The 24,265-nt window shown below is 31.4% G+C and overlaps 1 protein-coding gene and 1 long non-coding RNA gene across 8 annotated transcripts in view; one reads left to right on the top strand and one right to left on the bottom strand.

Annotated features, from left to right (window-relative positions):
* LOC139510250 (N-chimaerin-like) overlaps positions 1 to 18,880 on the bottom strand; it is a 39,343-nt gene extending 20,463 nt beyond the window's left edge. For 2 of the 7 annotated variants that reach the window (XR_011661859.1, XM_071296742.1), the window contains exons 1-8: positions 8,917 to 9,150; positions 8,046 to 8,087; positions 6,320 to 6,375; positions 4,969 to 5,000; positions 4,158 to 4,271; positions 3,387 to 3,714; positions 2,399 to 2,458; positions 1,915 to 1,999 (exon numbers count right to left, since the gene is read on the bottom strand). Coding sequence is in view for 4 of the 7 variants with exons in the window: in XM_071296742.1 (XP_071152843.1) it covers positions 1,915 to 1,999; positions 2,399 to 2,458; positions 3,387 to 3,714; positions 4,158 to 4,271; positions 4,969 to 5,000; positions 6,320 to 6,375; positions 8,046 to 8,087; positions 8,917 to 8,920 (721 nt within the window). In the remaining 3 variants the exon portion in view is untranslated. Of the gene's footprint in view, positions 1 to 1,914; positions 2,000 to 2,398; positions 2,459 to 3,386; positions 3,715 to 4,157; positions 4,272 to 4,968; positions 5,001 to 6,319; positions 6,376 to 8,045; positions 8,780 to 8,916; positions 9,151 to 11,416; positions 11,548 to 13,614; positions 13,751 to 18,707 lie in introns of those variants that run through there. The other 5 variants (XR_011661857.1, XM_071296739.1, XR_011661858.1 and 2 more) reach the window with 4 other exon arrangements.
* Positions 9,335 to 17,248, top strand: LOC139510251 (uncharacterized). The gene is made up of 3 exons (XR_011661860.1): positions 9,335 to 9,634; positions 10,614 to 10,857; positions 16,705 to 17,248. It is a non-coding gene; the product is annotated as an uncharacterized lncRNA (long non-coding RNA).
* Positions 18,881 to 24,265: the final 5,385 nt, after the last annotated feature.

Genomic DNA, 24,265 nt, shown 5'->3' with positions numbered 1-24,265 from the left:
TTATTAGATAAATCGCATATGTCATGTGATTGTTATCAGTGACTAGGTCATTAAAGTTCAGGTGTATTTTTGGTAACAATACAGTGTATAGGTGTTTATGATATGAAAAAAGATTTGACGTGCAATTTCAAAATCAGTCGTCTGTCAACAGTGAAAAAATGTAAAGAAATGACAAAGTTATGAGGGTTTAAAGGAAAGTTAGTGTGCGATTTTTATTCAACACTACATTGCTTTAAACAAAGATTTTCACTTCACTTTTCAATTTCTGTTTATGAGAATTGGCAGGAAATAATCATAGAAAATATACCAATATGCAAAGTACTTTAATTACCGTGACAGTAACAACCAGAAGGAATATTTGCAATTGAAACATAGAGAAATTTATCGGGGAACAACGTAAAAGTGACTTTCTGTTGATATTAACATTGACGGCAATGAGACGGATATTTGTTTCATTCTATTGGTAATAAGTTTACTTTCAAATTGAAAATGAAATTTTAATTTTTAATTACTTAATAAAAAATATCCCAAAAAAATCTTTTTAACATGTCAATAATTGTATATCCAGAACATCTTTTCATATAACCTCCTAGCTGCGGAATCGTAGCTCTTAGATCCTTATGTTATTTTTTGACTATTTGCGGTCCGCAAATAGTCAAAAAATAACATAAGGACCTACTAGCTGCGGAACTCTAGCTCTTAGGTCCTTATGTTATTTTTTTACTATTAGCGGTTCCGCAGCTAATAACCTCCTTGCTTGTACACAGGAAAAAAAGGGGTGAAAATTTTATTGATTAACCCCCAGTTATTGTTTTTTTCTTATATGCAATAAATTGTTATGTGAAATTCTGTCTACAGTACTGGACATGATTAAACTTTACTCATGACAAGAATTTTTTTATTTAAAACAAAGATAAACTTTTTATGCAATTTTTTTATAAAAGACTAATAGGGGAAATCAATGGTGGTAATAAACCTGAGAAGTAGATCTGTTAATCTTAAACTTGTTCCCCTGGCACTTTAAAGAGTGTATCTAAAAATGATTTGACTTAATATGTTATCATCTCATGACCACCATTAAATATTATATTCATATATATAAAAAAAAAATATTACATCAATTCTTTTAAAATTTTATTGGTGAAAAAATGTATTGTTAGTGAAGTTCTACAATGAGGAAGTGTTCTAAAATATATGTAAAGCTTTAATTGTATAAACTACTTCAATGACAGTGATTTAACCATGTATACTTAAACTTAAAACTTCCTGGATTATTCGGACAAATTGATAAAGAAAACACCTAGTTCTGATATCACTAAAATCCAGTATTAAAATATACCCTGTCCTATTTCTGTATTGGTAGTTTAAACATTGATGAAAACAGCTTTACATAATGCTTTTTATTTTCTCAAGCAAATTAAAAAAAATATTGAATTTTTAAGTTTCAAAGTGAAAACTATCAAACATATGGGAATAAAGACAAAATAAATACACAATTATAAAACTTGTTGATTGCAGAGTTGTTATTTGAAGTATGAATGCTAAGCAATATTATTTAGGTTTGAATTTGAATGTGCACTTACTAAAAAGATAACATAAAATCTAATTGATTTTCTTTCTTTCCCATTAACTAATGTGTGATTCATCTATATTATTCTTTGTTATCATGTAATATATATGAAGAGATATGTGTTTTCTGAATATTTAATATTATAAATTTCAAACTCAAATATAAATCACTGAAATATGACTTGTAGGTTGATAAGTGTATTCCCATAGAATATTAGTCTTATTTATCAGGGATAATATTGCCATATATACTTGATGGGATAATATCACATAAAGTTTAGTTTTATCATAGATAAAAAATATTTAAATAAAAAAAAAGAATCATATCACATCTACCATGCTTACCTTGGCATTTAACACCTTGTGCTATCAATCCCCACATGAAGTTGGCACAATAATCACACCAGTTCAATCCAATAAAGTTAGTTGTCTAAAACATAAATCTTTCTTTTTATATCATATATGTGACCAATGCAGCAAAGTAATGGCCTTTAGTGTAATTATACAAGCAGTATCATACTTTTATGATTACATTGGAAAAAAACAGTTCTTGTCTTCTAGCACCACCACAAGAAAAGTCATAATAAATTTTGTGATGTTTTGTCATGAATTGAAATAATTAATCTATACTTACTAAAATATAAGACAACAATTGCTAACATATAAAATCTGTAAACTAAAGAGTGGTTTCAAAATTAAGTACTTTTTATTTTTTTTTATCTTTTTTGTATCTGTATCTTTAATTTCAAGTCGCTTGTCACCATTTTTACATCTTTTTATGATCTCAACTTCCTTCTTTGAAATAATTTGTAGATGTCTTAAAACATACCTTAAACACATGAGGCTTTTCATACTCATGGACATTTGCATCCAGTTCTTCTGTGTCTAGCTACAAAATGAGGTAAACACATAATTAAGCCGTTAGTTTTCTTGTTTGAATTGTTTTACCTTGCCATTTCAGGACCATTTATAGCTGACTATGCTATATGGGCTTTGCTCATTGTTGAAAACCATACTGTGACCTATAGTTGTTAATTTCTGTGTCATTTTGTCTCTCCTGGAGAGTTGTCTCATTGGCAATCATATCATGTCTTCTTTTTTATTTATACTTGTTTTATATCAGCTTTCAGCATGTCAAATATTATCAAAACTATATCTTAAATTCTTGTCTATTACAGTGGTTCATACCAAAATTAGTTTATGTCCATTTTGCAATTTAACAGGAAATCATGACAGGATTATGAGAGCCAAACTATTAGAACTCTTTTAAACAAAACAAACTTTATATCACAGATTTTTAATTCTGCCCCTGCTGCATTACAAATATTATTTTGAGATGGCTGCTGACTTTGCATATACATGTAATATGTCTTTTTGAGTGACTTACAGATGGGGTATATGGGAATTTATAGCGTCCTTAAAAAATTGTTTTATAAGAGTTGGTAGCTGAGCCCCACACTAGTTTCTGATCTACCCATATGAATATGATCACACTAACATCCACCCTATATATCATGTCTGTGTCCATAACATATCTAAAACTCATGTAAGGTTGAAATATCAAAATTCCTGTTAGAGGCAAGATTATAGATTAGATTTGATTATAATTTCTTAATTTATCAAGCCCCTTAGGTATGGAAATTTGTTCAACTGTTGCTGTTTTGTCGTACAAACTCTTATACTTTCCGTGACTGTCAACAATCAGCATAGTAGGCCTGAAGAAAGTATATGTTGGTATAAAATAAGTTTGAAGATGAAAAGGGGAAAAAAGGAATTCAAGACAACAATTCATATATACCGGGTACATATACACTTACATCATCATCAACCACGGCACCATTTGTTGCAGATCCATTTGATATTCTTTTTTCCCCATCAGCCTGGTCGCCTGGATGTCGTAGTACAGTTTTACGATTTTTGTCTGACAGATGAAGTCGCTTCTTCTTGGCAGTGTATGCCAGATATGGGGACTCAGCATAATTTGATTCATTAGAAAGTTTTGATATATAGTCTGAAGCTTTCGCTTCCACATAAAAGTGAATAAGTCCATCAGCTACTAAGTCGTGTACTGTATCAAAACGTTTTTCTCCAACATAATGCTGCCCATCATTAAATAATTTAAAGTTTTTGGTCTGTCCTTCAAAACTACAATAAAAAAATTACATTTTTTATAATATGTTGATGTAAGTTAACTATAGTCCAAATATGTTGTAAGTTTTCATATTTTATCTTTGTGATATGCTGTATTGGTACTTGTGCATTGAATTCTGACTTATATCTCAATACTATGAAAGAACGATTTATCATTTGGTACCAATTTTCAGTTATTTCCTAATTTATCAAAATCACAGGTTAGATATGCAATAAAACTCCATTTTGCAGTGACCTGACTTCTGCAACCATGAATTTAAACCCATAAACAAATGAATTTCAAAACAAACAATGAAACTAGATTCCTATAAGAAGGTATGTTCAGAGTTCATTGATTCAAAACTTTTGTCATACTCCCTTGAAGATAATTAATTAGTTGGTGATCTCAACAAAGCCTCCTTTTTTTCTTTGATGTACAGATATGAATATAATATTACCTAATAGCTAATGTATATGCATCGTGTGCTCGTTCACTTTTCCTGACTAGATATGAACCATCACCCTGACACAGCAGACGGTCAGCCTCTTCTCGACTTATGTTACCATGGTATCTACATAACAAAAGGTTAAAATTTGATTAAGAAAATTTTTTATTACATGAGTATGATTTTTAATTCTGTTATATACTGTACATGTAAATTCAATTTGTAAATGGTAATTACATGGAATTGCTATAGTTGTGGGTGCAACATTTTTAATGGTTGAGGTTTATAGGTGCAACATAATAAAATGAATTATTTTCCAATTGCTGAATTGGCCATTTCTCATATCATGTCATTCATTGGAAAATATCGTCAATTTTGCACGCCTTTATGACGTCATATACCAGATGGAAGGCGCACCTGTATCCCTACTCTATTAAATTTTCCAGCACTTTCTGAATTGTCATTCTGCAGAGTAAAATAAAAATAATTAATGTCACATAACTGCATTTTCTTAATTCCTGTACCACTAAAGAGTGGGTAACCAGCTTATAGGATTGTAATTTTCCAAATATTTTGTGCAGTATTAAGATTAAACTTTTTCTTCTGTTTGCTCAACATAGGTTGGAAGTGATGCTGCCTAAATTTTAGTCACGTGGTAATGGAAGTCCCATGACAGGATCAACTAGCTGCTGTATCCTGGAACTGGCCTATTGTTGAAAACGATTATGGAAAATAACCAATTTTTCTCACAAAAGCAGTACTGGTAAATAGATATTTCCAATAGTATGTGTATATATGATGTGTGGTTACAATCCATACTTACTCTTTTTGGTAAAATGGTGGCTTGTTAGGTACCTGTAATAGTCAAAATAACTATTTAATGGATATAATCACAGATATGCATCAATGCTCAAAGCCATTCTCCTATCCCATTTCCTAAACAGTGATTTTTCCCAAATTATAATTTACATCAAAATTGAACAAATCATTGGCAACATTATGGATGCCACATGTGGAGCAGGATAAATTTTACCTTCCTGTGCACCTGGAATCGCCCTTGGTTTTTGCTAAGGGTTTATGTTGTACAGTCTAGTGTTATTTTAGTAATGTTTTGTTAACTGTTGTTTTTCTTTGTCTTTTTTGTGCAATGATTTTTCTGTTAGTCATTTTTTTTTTTTTTTTTAATATTTTAGTCTTGCTTTGACTTATGAGTTTTGATTATTGGATTCAATGGTCTTTGAAATCTCATAACTTTTTTTCATAAATTATTCTTCATAAATATGATTTAGATTAACTATGTAGTTAATTGGCAAAAAATGCAAAAAATGTTAAAATGTAATTTCTAATTGGATAGCCACAGAGTATGCCACTCAATTAGCAGACTATCAAGAACCTTTATAAATAGTTCCTATAAAGTTTGGATATTTTGCATCCCAATTACATACTTTAAAAAAAACAAGTGAAACTGCGAGCTACTGCTCACTGATGATACCCCCGCCGCAAGTGGATAATATTAATAGTGTAAAAATATGCAAGTGTTCGGTAAACAGGAAGTTGTCGAGTGATGAATCTGAAAACACATCACACGGTATAGCTGACTTATAAAAATCCTGAAACCAAATTTCAGAAATCCTTGTATTGTAGTTCCTGAGAAAAATGTGACGAAAATTTTTAACTTGGTTATCATGTGTAAAATCATACAAGTGTTCGGTAAACAGGAAGTAGTTGAGTGATGAATCTGAAAACGCATCACACAGTATAGCTGACTTATATAAATCCTGAAACCAAATTTCAGAAATCCTTGTATTGTAGTTCCTGAGAAAAATGTGACGAAAATTTTCAACTTGGCTATCATGTGTAAAATCAGACAAGTGTTCGGTAAACAGGAAGTTGTCGAGTGATGAATCTGAAAACGCATCACATGGTATAGCTGACTTATATAAATCCTGAAACCAAATTTCAGAAATCCTTGTATTGTAGTTCCTGAGAAAAATGTGACGAAAGTTTCATGGGACGGACTGACTGACGGACGGACGGACGGACTGATGGACGGACGGACTGACAGACAGAGGTAAAACAGTATACCCCCCTTTTTTAAAGCAGGGGTATAACTATTTTTTTAACAATTATTGAAGAGATAGACATATTTGTAACATAAATCAAAAACTGCTTACCTCCCTTTGGCATGGTATAACCTTTGGTTTAGGAGCTTGAAGCTGTAGTGTGTATACTGAAATAAACAATTAAATAAAACAACTCAATTTGTGTCTGGTGGAGATACAGTAAGCATTGTGTACAAGTTTTGTAACATTCAATTGTGGCAAAGTAAAGTAAGAGTGCGGAAAAGACAAAGTACCAAGCAAAACATCTGGCACTTCAATTTCTCTTTGCCAAAAAAAGGGAAAGAAAATGTCTACCTATATTGTATACCCATTGTCTTTACTTTTGGATAGGGTTTGTGCAAACCAAAATATTTTTAAGTGTGGCCTAAACATGAAATAAAGTATCTGTGAAAATAAGTTAACTTACAGTATTTTAAATGCTTTGTTGGTTATTGTTTCTAATATTTGACAATACTGCAGCTACCAGTACATATATATTATGTACATTGTATTAAGATTTGATATAACATAACTTTTACAGAGATCAAACACATATCTTTATTTATAACATCACAATTTCACAATTTCCTTTTCATGTGTGTTAATATATAGACATGACAACTGAATCATTTGTCAACAGTTGACTCTGAAAATATAAATGTTTGTTAAGATAATAGTTAAAGATCTCAGATAAAACATCCTTGCTGAATTTCCGTTAAAGTTGAAGAGTGCTGCATAATCAATTTTTATAAGAAATGAGTGTAGTCATTGAAAAACTTAAAATGCTGCAACCCATTCCCCTTTCTTAAGGTCAGGTGGACCTTAGACGATTCAGATCAAACTATCTATTGCAATTGTATAATTTTAAATGTCATCTTTTGTCTAAAAAACTAAATGCTCTATGTGTGCAACTTTCAAGGTAAATGCAGAAAATCGCCTCAAGTATAATTGTTATGTTTAACTTTCATTTGAAAACTACTGATGAGTATTTGCAATTTTTTCAGTTATTCAGTCAAACAAAATTGCTGTACTTTCTGTATGTGCTTATCTGAAGACAGAAATATGAATAATGCAGTGGTTGTCATTAATTACTGTCTGCATAAATGCATCTATTGTTATAAGAATACACCAGGTCCTTGTTTTTCTTTTGAAACTTGTATCCTGTTGCCTTTTTTAGCTTACTTTCAGTATTGGTATTGCTTATTGTCGAAGGCCGTACAGTGACCTGTAATTGTTTACATCCTTATCCTTAAGTCAATGGTCAATAGTTGTTTTATGATTCTTAACCTTCAAAAAAACTGGAAATTGTACATTTATTTTCTATTTGAGACATGTAGAAGTTAGATCCGTCCAACTGACAGCATTAAGTTGCTTTGTAGGACATGAAACACCTGAACTAACTAGCTAATGTTAATTCAGAAATTATTGCGATGTTTTTATTGTTGCGAAAAATGCAACAGGGTTAACATAGCAATTAATAAAACTACCATTTTGAATTTTTTGATATGAATCAAACAGGATTTTTCTGAATATTGCTAAAAATTAAAATCGCATTCAGTCTAAAATGATAAATCGAAATGATAAATTATGCAAGCAACAATTTCTGAATTTACAGTAAATAGAGGTTAGATAAAACATAGTCTATATAAATAAGAAGATGTGGTATGATTGCAAATAAAACAACTGTCCACAATAGACAAAATGACACAGAAATTAACAATAATAGGTCACTGTACGGCCTTCAACAATGACCAAAGCCCATATCCCATTGTCTATTAAACCCTTTAAAAGTACTTACAATATGTTTTCCAAGTAGGTAAGGGTTGACTTTCTCCACCATCTGCAAGAACAGTAAAATAATCATGTTTAGTTTCCCTAAGAGTTACTCCCTCTGTAGGAGGAGAATCGTCAACAATACGAAACATTGTTTACGTCTTCAGTTCTATCCTTATTTCCGTACACTAAATTAAATCCATTGATAATTTGTAGAGACAAATGCAAAGATCATAATTTTTGTTTGTTTGAAGAACGATGTACAAACGTAAAACCTAGTATTAAATTTAATGTTACTTGTTAGTTCTTCTTTCCACAACAAAGTACACATTAAACAATTTAAATCCAAATATTTTGTTATCAATGAACCCAGTGCATCTTTCTTTTTTAATCATATGATACTGTCATCACCATCCACTTCCTGGTTTACAATAGATATATCAACTTTTATAATCTAGATCTTAAACGACACTCAAAAACCACAAGTATGAATAATCCTCAAACTTAAAAAAATAAAGTTTTAATTTTATCTCTATATGTATGCACACAGTTATCGCTAAATAAATATTTGTCTACGCATAAAATGTGACCACAATCACATCCTATACAGGCAGAAATAAACTATCAACAACAAAAACCCTATCCGGTCCATGTACAGACAAAATTCACATGGATCACAACAGGTAAAATATCTATTTCCTTATGACTTGAATTTTAACTTAAAATCATTTACTTTTAAGAACGTTTATTGAATTTAGAAATAGTCTTAAAGGCTTTGTGTACATTCACTTCCTCTACTATGTATTTGTTAATGTAAAAAAGAAAAAGAGAGCACAAAAGATCTCCATCCAGGTATAAATATAACCCTTTAAATTCCTTTTATGCACATACTTTACCCATTTTTAATATTGTTGTTGAATTTACACAAAAAATGCCTTATCTATTCCACATTCTAACACACAATAATCCTGAAATACATCTACAACCAGGTCAAGTTAACGGAACAATTAATCAGATCATTGTTACATCCTTTAATTGTATCAATTATTTCATATGTGGTGATTTTAATAACAGAATAGTGAGTTTAGTATAGAAGTTTTAAGTAATGTTCAATCATTGTATGTCAAATGACCCCAAGGTAATAGAGTAAATATCAAAAGCTTAGAGGCATTTAACAAGACATGTTCATCAGATGTTTATATGTTGTATATTATCTTTATTAACAGATTAATGGTGATGATGATTCATTCCATGTTTACAAGTGGAGGAATATGTCTATATTTAGTACTAATTACTAATCAAATCCTTTGTTTTCATTTTCAAACCCAAAAATCAGAACTGATAAAACAGGAAAATCTTTGTCCTTAAAAATCATGAGAATATTAAACTATCATTTTTCTTAAAAAAAAATTTCATATGTTAGAATTTTCCCATAACTGGCCTCCCATGTTGTTAACTTCCTTGAGTTAAGTACAAACTGGTCCTTAAAGGATAGAAACAATGGATGTATTTGTTTGTTTTGTACAAAACAGGGAAGTTGTGGATTACTTTTATTACTGAATATCATTTCTGCTCACCTGATATATTGATATTGACAATAAACAAAACGGACAGGTAATTTGTTTACTTTATACCTGTACATTTTATCCTGGTCAAAGTTGGTTTATAGGACAAAAAGCACATGGTAAAACTTTCTTGATTTTAAATGCCTTTCTATGTCCAATTCATACTTTTGTCATACCCTGAACTATTTAAATTTCTCAAAAGGTCACTTTCTGTAATTCAGTCAAATTTTTATATTTTTTCAAGGTGAATTAAATAGTTTTAAAGAGAGCAAACATTTTCTTTCTTTATTACAGTATGAAATTCAATCTAATGTATTTTATTGTTCAAACATCACGATCAACATAAATTTAAATAAAGCAAAGCCCATTCAATTCCTTTCCCATTTAACATGAATTGAATAATCCGATACCATCTAACATATTTCTGATAATTAATACATCATTCAATATTGCAGAGTTACTGAATAAGACATGTATGTCATATAAATCTTTAGCATTTCTTATGCTATTGAAAGATTATATAGATATAATAGCAATGTCCTAAAAATAATTGCATTTTGTAAAAAGGCCGGCCTGTAATGACATTGCACAGCTCTTTACTTGTTTTTGCTCTTTACTTAACTGCATAGCCAATACATGTTTTTTTTTTCATGTAATTATTTAAACACTGTATCATTTAATTTAACATATATATACTTTAAACACAAGTTTTAGTTTGAAATTATACATGTAGAACATTTGTAACAAAAAAAAATAATTCTTGAAATGCTTCAAATAGAAATTAGCTTTCTTCTGAAGGCTTTTAAAAAGCTTATTGCAGATTTTCTTTCATAGAAATGAAAATATGGAATGAAAGTTCATTCAACAACACATTGAAATCACTTTAGATGGTCGTGTTATACAATTGAATAGTTAACAAAGATAAGTTTTTAGTTTTTCCATGGTGAAAGGGAGATAATTCAATTCATTGAAATGTTAGGTAACTCAATACAATCTCATTCAACTTTTGTTTACTATTTCACTTACAGTAATACAGCAATGGTGGATCATTTAATAAAATTGAGTATGACTTTGTGGATAAGACTTATAGTTACTCTGGTAAATAAGCGGCAGATCTAGAAAAAGAGGGGAAGGGCACTTGGAAAGCATCAGTTAATCCCTATATAATCAACCAAATTTTTCCAACAAAAGTTAGGTCCCAGACACTCTGGCCCCTAGATTTGCAGCTGAATTAATTAAAAAAATTTCTCGATTAACTGTGAGGTAAATCAGGTAAGTGTTGCCAAATATTTATTTTACTATTAAGTTTTGAGATATTGAGATTTTATTTGTCTGTTGAATTGAGATTTTGCAACCCCTCCCCTTTATATCTTTTAAAAAAAATACATAATATACAAACCAACAGCAACTGTGATATGTCATATAAAAATATCAAGACTGTTGCAACCTTGTGGATGAGACAAACGTTACTTTGATAGGTTATAATGTAGACTGTTTTTAGCCTGTGGATTAGACTTACAGTACTTGTTACTCTGATAGGTCATGTTATAATATCGGGACTGTTGTGACCCTGTGGATTAGACTTAGTTACTCTGATAGGTCATGTTATAATATCGAGACTGTTGTGACCCTGTGGATTAGACTTACAGTTACGCTGATAGGTCATGTTATAATATCTGGACTGTTGTGACCCTGTGGATTAGACTTAGTTACTCTGATAGGTCATGTTATAATATCTGGACTGTTGTGACCCTATGGGTTAGACTTACAGTTACTCTGATAGGTCATGTTATAATATCGAGACTGTTGTGACCCTTTAAATTAGACTTACAGTTACTCTGATAGGTCATGTTATAATATCGGGACTGTTGTGACTTTGTAAATTAGACTTTGTTACTCTGATAGGTCATGTTATGATATTGAGACTGTTGTGACCCTGTGTATTAGACTTAGTTACTCTGATAGGTCATGTTATAATATCTTGACTGTTGTGACCCTGTGGATTAGACTTACAGTTACGCTGATAGGTCATGTTATAATATCTGGACTGTTGTGACCCTGTGGATTAGACTTAGTTACTGTGATAGGTCATGTTATAATATCTGGACTGTTGTGACCCTATGGGTTAGACTTACAGTTACTCTGATAGGTCATGTTATAATATCGAGACTGTTGTGACCCTTTAAATTAGACTTACAGTTACTCTGATAGGTCATGTTATAATATCGGGACTGTTGTGACTTTGTAAATTAGACTTTGTTACTCTGATAGGTCATGTTATGATATCGAGACTGTTGTGACCCTGTGGATTAGACTAACACTTACTCTGATAGGTCAGGTTATAATATCGGGACTGTTGTGACCCTGTGTATTAGACTTAGTTACTCTGATAGGTCATGTTATAATATCTGGACTGTTGTGACCCTATGGGTTAGACTTACAGTTACTCTGATAGGTCATGTTATAATATCTGAACTGTTGTGACCCTGTGAATTAGACTTAGTTACTCTAATAGGTCATGTTATAATATTGAGACTGTTGTGACCCCGTGAATAAGACTTAGTTACTCTGATAGGTCATGTTATAATATCTAGACTGTTGTGACCCTATGGATTAGACCTACAGTTACTCTGATAGGTCATGTTATAATATCTGGACTGTTGTGACCCTGTGAATTAGACTTAGTTATCTGATAGGTCATGTTATAATATCAGGACTGTTGTGACTCTGTGGATCAGACCTACAGTTACTCTGATAGGTCATGTTATACAATTGGGACTGTTGTGACCCTGTGGATTAAACTTACCATTACTCTGGTAGGTCATGTTATAATATTTGGATTGTTGTGACCCTGTGTATTAGACTTACAGTTACTCTGATAGGTCATATTATAATAATGCGACTGTTGTGACCCTGTGGATGAGACTTACAGTTACTCTGATAGGTCATGTTACATTGTATAATATCTAGACTGTTTTGACCTTGTGGATAAGATTTACAGCTACTCTGATAGGTCATGTTATAATATCTGGACTGTTGTGACCCTGTGGATTAGACTTACAGTTACTCTGATAGGTCTTGTTACAATATCAAAACTGTTGTGACCCTGTAAATTAGACTTACAGTTACTCTGATAGGTCATGTTATAATATCGGGACTGTTGTGACGCTGCGGATTAAACTTACTGTTACTCTGGTACATGTAGGTCATGTTATAATATTTGGACTGTTGTGACCCTGTGGATTAGGCTTACAGTTACTCTGATAGGTCATGTTACAATATCGGGACTGTTATGACCCTGTGGATTAGGCTTACAGTTACTCTGATTGGTCACGTTATAATATCTGGACTGTTGTGACCCTGCCAATTAGACTTACAGTTACTCTGATAGGGCATGTTATAATATCGGGACTGTTATGACCCTGTGGATTACACTTACAGTTACTCTGATAGGTCATGTTATAATATCTAGACTGTTATGACCCTGTGGATTACACTTACAGTTACTCTGATAGGTCATGTTATAATATCTGGACTGTGTGACCCTGTGAATTAGACTTAGTTACTCTGATAGGTCATGTTATAATATCAGGACTGTTGTGACTCTGTGGATCAGACCTACAGTTACTCTGATAGGTCATGTTATAATATTGGGACTGTTGTGACGCTGTGGATTAAACTTACCGTTACTTTGGTAGGTAATGTTATAATATTTGGATTGTTGTGACCCTGTGTACTAGACTTATAGTTACTCTGATAGGGCATGTTATAATATCTTGACTGTTGTGACCCTGTGGATTACACTTACAGTTACTCTGATAGGTCATGTTATAATAATGGGACTGTTGTGACGCTGTGGATTAAACTTACCGTTACTCTGATAGGTCATGTTATAATATCAGGACTGTTGTGACCCTGCCAATTAGACTTACAGTTACTCTGATAGAGCATGTTATAATAATGTGACTGTTTTGACCCTGTGGATTAGACTTACAGTTACTCAGATAGGACTTTGCTGGTTACACTTACAGTTACTCTGATAGGTCATGTTATAATATCGGGACTGTTGTGACTTTGTAGATGATTTAGAAGTCTTCCTGTCCATGTCTTCATCAGATCTGTGATCCTCATCCTATAACATTGGTTCTCTCATGTTTTCTATAATCTGTAATCAAATTTGTACAAATTTTTACCCAGTATTTGTAACCATCTATTTTTTTTCTTGAATGAATATTTTTGATATTCCATGACTGAAAGATATATGCTGTTTGCAGCCGATTTTGCCTATTGCTGTCTATTATTGACAATCTAATTAAAAACCTATCTCTCATCGCTCCTGTTTCTGATATGTCGCGTGGGAGATCTAACGAAACCCGCTTTGAGGTCACATGTGAATGACCTCGTAGGTGTGTCTTTTTCGACCAATGAAATTGAGTCTTCCATGATCTTGGAAGTTTAACGTAAGGCAAAGGGATGTAAGTCATTTTATTTACGACGAAATCGTCAGTCAAAATAATTCATAAACTTTTTTGATTGGCTTATTAATAGGTCGTCAACTCATTTGCATATCTTTATAAATTCATGACTTTTAGTTCACTCACATGTGACCTCAAAGTCGGTTTCGTTAGATCTCCCACGCGACATATCAGAAACAGGAGCGATGAGAGATCGGTTTTTAATTAGATTGTATTATTGAAAACATTGCTTCATTGGTACATGTACATGCTCATTTCAAAGTAACTAAAATATTTGTATTGGTATACTATTTTACATTCATTAAATATCAAGACAGAACTGATGATGTACCTCTGATATTGGACACCTAACTCTTGAAATACCCACGTTAATTAATAGCCATATTTCATTGGAAAACTTTGTTTCGGTAAAATTTGAGTAAATGGATATACATGCATCATGTTCAAACAAATGTGAGAAAATGTTAATAATCTATGAGTTATGGGAGTAATTAATATCACAGATTTTTGCAACATGATGAAAGTCAACTAAATTCCATCAAAGTGAACAAATTTGTAATTGAATTATAATCTGAAGTTATTAGTTCCACAAGAAAAATAAAAGCTGCTGATTGTTAACATAAAACAAGATAACGAGGGGAAAGGCATCCATTTTAAATGTTATTCAACATAATTAACACAAAGAGGGTCAATTAATAATAATGACATGCAAGATATGAACACACAAATTTTGAGTTATCCCCCTTTCTACATAGTGACAGATTTAAAAGACATTTGTTTTCATTTATACCATACGTTATTTTTGACAGTTTAGACTCTAGATATTCTGAGAGTGTTATTGAATTACATATCCTAAATATTTAAAGAGATGTCCTTCATATTTATAGTGATGGAGCCATTCATCCTAGGAAATACAAAACATTATTTTGCAATTCAATTTCAAGTTTTTAAAAGCAATGGAAAATAAATATGATTAATTCCACAAATCTGAAATAACACACACTTAATAAATCTAAAAATACTCTGTACATCTTTCCCATTATTTTTTTTAATTACATATACATACCACAGAATTAATTTATACATTTGTTCCTATACAGGGTGTTAATTTTTTTAATTTCAGTTACAATTAATTTTACTTGATCTTCTAGATAAAAAGCCATTTTAGTAGCTGGCAATTAACCACAAATTAAGTGGCAACATGTTTACGCATTATCTTTTAACTATCTACCTATCAATACTATCAGCATGAACTGGAGCCAATTTTAGAATTGTTTTGCAATAGAACTATCTCTACAACTGATAAAACTTTATCAACAATGTATTTTGTCTAAAAACTGTACATATCTATCAGAATGTATTATTCATTAATCTTGATAAAGCACATAAATCTTTTCTTTTAATTTATCAAGAACAGATGTGAATTGTCTTGGAGAATTCCAGACTAGCGCATGTTAACAAATGTCAGGCCCCTTCAAATATTTTAAGCTAACAAATGCCACTGAAATATTTACGCATAGCAAATACAGTTTTTACCCTCATTGAATAGCAAGCACAGGAAAAAATGTATTTTGCCTTCAGCCTTCAAATGTTTTTAGCTAACAAATGCCAATATTTACTGCATAGCATCTCTAAAATTTTCCAAAGTTCTATACAGTTTTTACTCTCATTGAATAGCAAGCACAGGACGTTGCCTTCAAATACAATGTATATATGCATCTCACAATCATTCAAATGATCAGACTTTCGTCACAATTAAATGAACCTCACTTATACAAAGTTATTAAGTAGGATCCACTTCAAAACAGATTTCAAAATAAGTGCAAATTTCCTGCATTCTGTCATTGTTATTGTGAACACTACCATTAAAACTAGGCTATAGCAAATCTTTGAATCAACCTCTCCTCAGTCTGACTGTGAATCAAATTCTGACTGACCTAGTTGTAACCCATGTTTATATTCAAAAAGGGTCATAAGAAAACATAGACGACACATTTCTCTTACACACGAAATGAAAATCAAAAAAACTTTGCAATATATAAATAACTTCTGCTAACACTAATTAACAATTTTTTCAGCAATTATATATACATGTCACATTTTAAAATATTATGATTTGTTTTCAAATAAAAGAATACATTTATTTTCTCAGTTGTCATGTTATTAGTACAATGATAATTTGTTGACCTTGAAACAATTTTAAAAGCAATCAAAATAACAAGACATTAGATTATATGATGTAGGTCACCATGTATAAGCTGTATTTATTACCAACTGTAAAACTTAACCTACATACATGTGACTAAAGAATTATGAATAAACTATTATACTTTCTCTAACAAAAGTCTAAATCAAAAAGCATAACTTGAAAGTCTGAATTACATTTTGCACTTACAAATGTACTTCTAGTGGTAGCCATATATATCTATATCAAAGTGGAGTACTTTGTTTTTTATTAGCTTTAACAAAATGCAATTGGAAGGACATGCACTCAAATAATAAGATAGAATATGAATTTCATTTTAGGGCATTTTTTTTTCAAAACATGTACCCTTAGCTTTTTGTAAAAATTTTGCAACTCTTAGGAAAAGTAAAACAGGAAAGGTTATAATAATAGTTTTCACCATTTTTTTATATTTTTCAGGAAGATGTCCAGTGGTAGTTAACTGGATCTGTTGCTTTATTCTAAGAGCTTCCTCTTCATGTATCATAATGTTATGTTCTGCATGTTCAGCAGGGCCGGCGGATCCAGCCATTTTCAAAAGTGAAAGGGGGATTCCAACATGTCCCCACTTAAATGGATTGATCGTCCAAAAAATAAGGGGGAGTCCAACCCCAGGACACCATCACCCCCTGGATCCTCCACTGTTCATGTACAAATATATGTCATTAGACTAGTTAATAGTATGCAATAGTCCATTTGCCAATTCCCGTAATTGACCCTGTAATTAGAGACCTTATTTATAGTTGTCTCCCTTATCATGCTTATGAGGGACATTAATTAATATTAACAAAGGAGAGCTAGCAGAAAGAGAAAATTTACCTGTGTGGAATTGAGTAATCTTTAATGTTTTAAAATCTTTTAATTACATTAATTTGTTATTTAGCTGAATACTTACAACATCAGAAATTATTTTCATGAAAAATTAGTTAAACTGCCGATACATCATTTTCAATTCATCATACTTTGCATTAAACTGGTCCGCCGTTCTATCTATAGCTTCGCACCGAAGGAACGGGTTGGAGCTATTGTCACACTGGCATTAATTGGATGAGTCTTACAAATTCAACGATTCGCTAATAAAATTGGCCAATTAAAGTGATAGGAAATTGACCTCGAATGTTAATACTGCGATGCCCCAAGATAAACAAGTATCTGTTAATTTACCCCATGGTAGTAGCGCAGATAAATGACCAACGAGCGTGTTAACATGTTCTTGACAAACTGAGACGGCATCTTTTATTCCCCTAAGAACTCAGTAGGGTAATAAATGTGCTAATTTTTCTTTGATTTGCTATCAGTATAATATATAATTAAACATAGCCCATGATGTACTAGTCTCGTCGAATTATTAAATCCCGTGGTCAGAATTCTGACCACGGGATTTAGGCCATACCTGTTGTCAGTGTAGCGATTACTGAACACAACAGGGGTCCAGTTTAACTTTGCATTGGCAAAAGCTAATATTGTCCGGTATAGAACCAGTCTAAGATTGACAAAGGGAAGTAATTTGTTTATAAAGTGTGTAATAACAAAATCAAATATCGGTAATTGGCAAATGGACTATTGTTTAGGGAGCTACCATTTGATTTTTATGGGGGGGGGGGGGGGGGGGGGGGGGGGGGGCTAGGATGAAAAATTTTGTCCTGCATTTTTTTTTAGTTGTAATCTCTGTCCTGCCTTTTTATTTTTCACTCTATTCGGTCCTGCCTTTTTTTTATTAGTTTATCCCGACTTTTTTTACCTAAATTGTCATCCTGCCTTTTTTTTTGGCAAAGTGTCTCCTCCTGCCTTTTTTTTACTGAAAACTCCTGTCCTGCCTATTTTTTTCAAATTTCATCCTAGCCCCCCTATAAAACTCAAATGGTAGCTCCCTTAAGTCAAGTCTAAAAGGCTATTATATTATTTTTCTTTGACGCCTGCAGGAAAGCTTCAAAGCAAAAATTTAAAATAGCCTTCCAAGACGTCATAATTATTTGGACTAGCAATTATTTTGTTGCATTTATTTTTGTTGACATGACTTTTCTGGCAGTTAACATCTAATTGATATATATTGAAAAGACAGCTTGAATATATCTGTACTCCAGGTACATACATGTATATATTGACATTACTGTTCCCAGATACAAATGGATCACATACCTATTACCATTTTTGAAGCGAAATAGGACTAATAATTTGGTAATTAACAGTTTTTGACCTGTTCTAGAAAAGATTGCAATTATTTGGAGGATAAAAACAGAAATATTTCAATAGACAATATAGTATATGGAAGTTAAGTAAATTATTCATCGTTAAAGTCATGATATGAATCATAGTAACATTAGTTCCAGCATCAAACATGCATATACTGTAGTATCGAAAATGCAACTTCAAGCAAAGCAAATGTAAATCGAAAATCGGGTTTTCAAGCCCAAAAGACTTACTTTGAACAATCCTAGATTTCACAGCAATGTATCATATGTTCCCTTTCTTAAATTATGCATATGTTACCAGAAAATTGTTCTAAAAATAACAAAAGATCTACGATAATAAATTAGTCATTCTTCTCAATATGCATTATTGTCTGTAGCTAGCAATGAAGAGCTAAAACAAGGGCGATAATTTGGCGGGAAATTTAAAATGATTCAATCTGCAGCATAAGAATAAGAATTTCTTATCCAATCTTAAAAGATTTTTAATGAAAATTCTACAAAAGACATTAAAAAAAAGACACATAAAGAATACGTACCTATTTATAACACTCGGTTATGAAACACTATTTCGGACAGCCGGCATTATGTTTTTTGATTACAGGTGGTACAATTTTTAGAAAAAATAAAACAGGAGAGATACACTTAAAACAGAACAAAAAGATAGTTGAGAACGAAGCCTTGCTGCCTCTTAGCTAAATTTTTGTTTGATACATATACCCAAGGATTTGTATATCGATACTTTTTTTTAATAGTATATTGTAAAAAAATGCATATGATATTAAGTTTTTAACATATTTTTTTCCAAATATATTTTTTTCGATATTAAAAAAACATTTGTGTTTGATCAGCTTAAGGGGGCTCCTGGGTATAAATCAAATTTTTTTTCTAATATAGGATTTCGCTATATGTTTTTATAAATGAACTTTATCCTATACTTAATAGAAAAATGAAATTAAAAAATGGAGTCACCATTCATTTAACTCACAATCATCCTCCGGAAGAAGCATACATTTTTGTTAATGTCCTTTTTTTCTGTTGAACTAATAGGCGAAATTGAGGTAATATCGAAATAAAAAAATAACCTAATTACAGAAATCGCTAAAATTTTACAATTATTTAGTTTATGTATAGCTTATTTGGAAACAATAATAAAAAACATAGGTCACCGATGAGTTAAAAAAGATATTTAGAATTTAATGCACCAAAGGGAGATAATTTGGAGTTTTTTCAATGATATAAATATTTTAAAAGTCTTCTGGGGCCGAACTGAATCGATTTTTTTGGTTGATTTTTGTACCAAATCATAAAGTAATAACTAAAAGTGTAATAAATAAAATTTGTAATAAAAAAATAAAGGTTTGATTTTTTCCTGAAATTTTTGTACCCACGAGCCTCCTTAATCGTCAAACTATGTGAAAGGACATTTTCGTATTCTACACAAAAAGGGGGAGAGGGTTCAGTGAAGTTGCAGGATAATACTTGCTTCTTTATTATTCTCTATGGACCATAAATTATGTATGAAGGGCTGCTTCACATAAAAAAATGAACAAGTCGTCGAGAAGAGGAGTACAGTTAGTTCACATGGGAATGCCGATTTTCTGTTAAAAATATGCCCTATTAACAGATATATCGTCAATCAAAGTTCTCAGCTTCATCAGGCAAAAAAGTAATTTCTCACACAAATATTAAGTTGTCTCTTCCTCGAACAAGATGTTGGCGTCAGCGTTGGACCTTTTCATGAAACAATGATGAACGCTTTACATGGGACGATAAATTCAATTAATGTCTACTCTATTACTTTTATATGTATTTTGTAGAACAAGCTAATTAAATTGTGTATAGCGACACTTATAAAGTTTGGATAATCAGTAGAGTTATGAAAGATTAATCTTATATATATAGGTATAATTGTCAATTCCTATACCGTTTTCAAAGGCTTAGTCAGCATGCGACCAATAAAAATGAAGTTGCCATAGTGATAAGATACCGTTGTCTAGCAACATCTATTTCTTTAAAAAAAAGATGTTGGACGAGTGTTCATGCACCAATTAATTTGTTTAGCTCTAATTTCATTGTCGATTATTTTTTTTTTCTAGCATACACTTTTTTGACATTTCAGACTAGTTTTTGAATTCGATTCATAACTTATTTTTACCATTTGATAGGAAGAAATATTCTTTCATCATTGCTAGACTCAATTTTCAAAAAGTATATTTTTTGTCTTACTATTATCTTAAGTTCACAATGCTGCTGCTGGATGAAGTCCCAGATAAGATAAGAGTTGGGCACGTTTATTTGACTGAAACACCTCTCTTTCTTCTATCTATTCATTTTCAAAAAGTAGTGCTATTAATGTTATTATGTTTGCGCTGAATGGTTTGATCTGTAAAACTGTTTATTCCTCTAGGCCATTTGGAATTTATCCTTAAGATAATTATTATGACATTCCAATTTTCCGTTTATTCTCGACCGAACTTTCTTCGGAAAACGTTTGGCATATATACCGCTGATTCGTTCTGTGCGGTGCTAGGAAGTTTTCTGTATTCTCAGGGGCACAACCAAGGTATTGTGCTATGTTCAAAGTGTTAGCTGAAATATTAATAAAAGCAGACTTGCGGTAACCGTGAGTCAATGAAACGATTTTTCGCCATAAGTATTGGTATGAGCGCTTGTTGGCCTTTAAAAAAGTGATACTATGAACGCGTTGTTGCCGTATATATATTGTTTGGTGATTTTTACTTATATATACAGGAACAAAAGATAATAGCTTAGTTGACCCATGCAGTTGCAAATAGTTTCCATATTGAACTATATCCTAAGACCTTCACATACACGCTTACTTTTCATTGCTAATATTATAGAAGTCCTTAGGCTGCTCTACATATCGAACGCTGAGGTTTTGTAATTTCATATCACATTAAAAACACACACTCGAACATTAAAATATTTAAATAACACTTAGATCCATATTAAAATGATACCTTGACTTCTATGTGACATCAAAGTATTGTGTTTAATGAATGCATGAAAGGACATGCTATTATATATGTAAAAAATTTACACAAAAAACTACTATCTGTTACATTTATCTTCATATAAAAGGAAGGAGGACCTGTTGAATTTGCTTTCTTCTAAAATATTGCTGAAGCTATTCAAGTACGTAGTCTAAGTTGTTTCATATATTTACATTCACACTTCACAAAATATCGTAAGTATAAACATGATAAAGTTACTGACTTGTAAGTTGTTTACAAAACATATTAGAATTTTTTTATATTTTTTTTTAGCTTATTACATTATGTAATTGTTATATATATGTACCAAAGTTGCAACAATCTTTTTATTCTCTTTGAATCATTTCTGCACAATGTTCCTTACTGACTTATATACTTGTCTTCGCAAGCTTTTGGTTTCGTGAGCATGGTGAGTACCTGTTTGGTTTAGAGAGTTACTACCTGCTTTTTTTTTTTTTGTTTTGTTTTTTTTTTTTTGTTTCTCTCAGAAACGTTGTGACGTGTGTACTGAAACTAGCATTTTACATGTATTGTGATTTTTTTTGGTGGATTTGTATTTCATTATACAACGTTTCTGTAAAGTTAATAAATTGTTCTTCAATAGACTACTTTCTAGGAAGTCTTTAGGACTGACATGGTTCACTTATTAAATATAATGAATTGGCTTTGAACTAGCTTTCAATGACCACAATAGTCTAAGGATGGTACTTTAAATTTCTATTTGTTTTGTAAGTTGTTTAGTTCTTGTTCTTTGCCGATTTTTAGTTTGCTGTTATATCACTGTCCAAAGTAAGGATAGGGATAAGCGCTAGGAATTTGTTTAACACCCCCACATTCTGCATGTGTCCTTAGTCATGAGAATGTAATTCAGTAGGTTTTTTTTGTTGCTTATTTTCCGCATATTTTGATTTTTTTCGTTTATATATTGTTTTATTTGTATGAGCCGTTTGTTTTATCTTTTGAATTATTTCCATGTTGACACTTTTATAGCTAACTAATTAAACGGTATGGGTTTTGCTCATTGTTGAATGCCGTATGCCAGCCTACAGATGCCTGGTCTACGTCATTTGGTTGTTAAAGTTGTGTCGTAGCCAATCATACTATCATACAAAACGTTGTTATACTAAATGAGAGAGTTCCTAAAATCATATATTTAAATATAGCTTATTTTCGTGATATCATCTTATGTTGGGTTTTTTCAAAGCCTTCATAAACTTTTTCTATAATCAAATAATATTGTCTTTACTCCAACCTTAAGTTGTCCAATAAAAATTTTAAAAAATGAACTCCCTTCTTTATGTTTTATAACGATACTAAAAATAGAATGGACATTTTCCAACAGTTGACTAAAACTCTTTCTAAACTGAAACATTTGAAATACGTAATGACTAACTTTCTTCAGCTCTTGAACTTTTTTGAAATTATCATTGGAAAATTTTTAATTATACATTTTTGATAATTAACTGCAAAAATAAAATCTGTCGAAAATCCTGTAGTCAAAAAAAAATTGAAAGCCCTGAAAGACGGGATACGCCAGATGTGCGTTCCGTCTGCAAAAGACCTACCAGTAACAATGGTAACGCTCGGCTGAATAAAAAAGAAAAAAATTACAAATGAAAATACGTAGTTGAAGAGCAATGAGGATCCAAAACTTCTAAATCTTTTTTCAAAAGACAGCCGATATAACTTTTTCCTGCGTAATCCTGGTGTAAAAAAATGCAAGCTGTTAATTTATAGGTATCACTATATCATGTCAACACAGAAGTGCTGACTAGTAGAAATAATGTCTACCCATGGTTGGAATGAGAAAATAGAGCGTGGCATTAAATACACTTTTTTTTAAACAAAGGAGTAGGGGCAATAAGGCCCTTATTTGGCCCAAAAATTACTGCAAATTTTAAAGTTATCATACATATTCTTAAATTACTGAAAACTGGTACTAAGAAAAACAAAACAAATTTGACATCGAAAAAGTTACCATGGCAACAAATCATAACCTAATTTGCATATTTTGTTAAATTTCGTGATTTTCCTTGTTTTTTCATCATATTTTAAGTATATTTAAGACTGAAAAAGTATGTGCGCACCCAAGAAACAACTTTATATTTGGTGAGATAATGCCAATAGTTATAATAAAGCTTTTGTTAAATTATTTTGTTGTTTCTCGGCTGCGCAGGATGTTTCCACAACGGACATAAAGTTAGAAAACTGCATAAATTCTGTATTTTTCATCGTTTTTGTGTTTAATTTTCACAATATCTCAATTAATTGTGAATCAGTACAGAACGTTTGCAGTCGTTTAAATTTACAGTCCACCGATTCACGTGGTGTATAGTTTGATACTGAATTAAATGCTGCTTTACAAATAGTTAAGTAATATCAAATAATAAAAAAATGTTCATCTAAAACATATTTAGTACTTGTGAACTGTGAATGATTTATACACATATAATTTAAAAGAGACTCGCAAGATACCAAGGGACATGCAAAATAATAAGGCGTGAAATACGTTTGACCTTGCTATCTTTAAGTACAATAATCCATTGAAGTACTCAAAATAATTTGAAATATGACACGAGAATTTTCGTTTCTTTTTTTTCAGCAGGGAAAATGTATAGGTTAAAGGGGCATTAACTGCTAAATTTATGTTCACCGATTAAACTTTAAATCTCAAAGCATATTTGATTTATAACATGCTAAAACTTATATATGTATATGCTCCATTTGGTTTCAAAACTATTAAGTTATCGCGCACTTAATTTTTTTTCTGTATAT

The sequence above is a fragment of the Mytilus edulis genome, chromosome 2, assembly GCF_963676685.1.
Source record: "Mytilus edulis chromosome 2, xbMytEdul2.2, whole genome shotgun sequence".
In the NCBI taxonomy this organism is placed as follows: domain Eukaryota; kingdom Metazoa; phylum Mollusca; class Bivalvia; order Mytilida; family Mytilidae; genus Mytilus; species Mytilus edulis.
The sequence above is the reverse complement of the archived record's forward strand: the minus strand, read 5'-3'. Positions and strand labels throughout refer to the sequence as shown.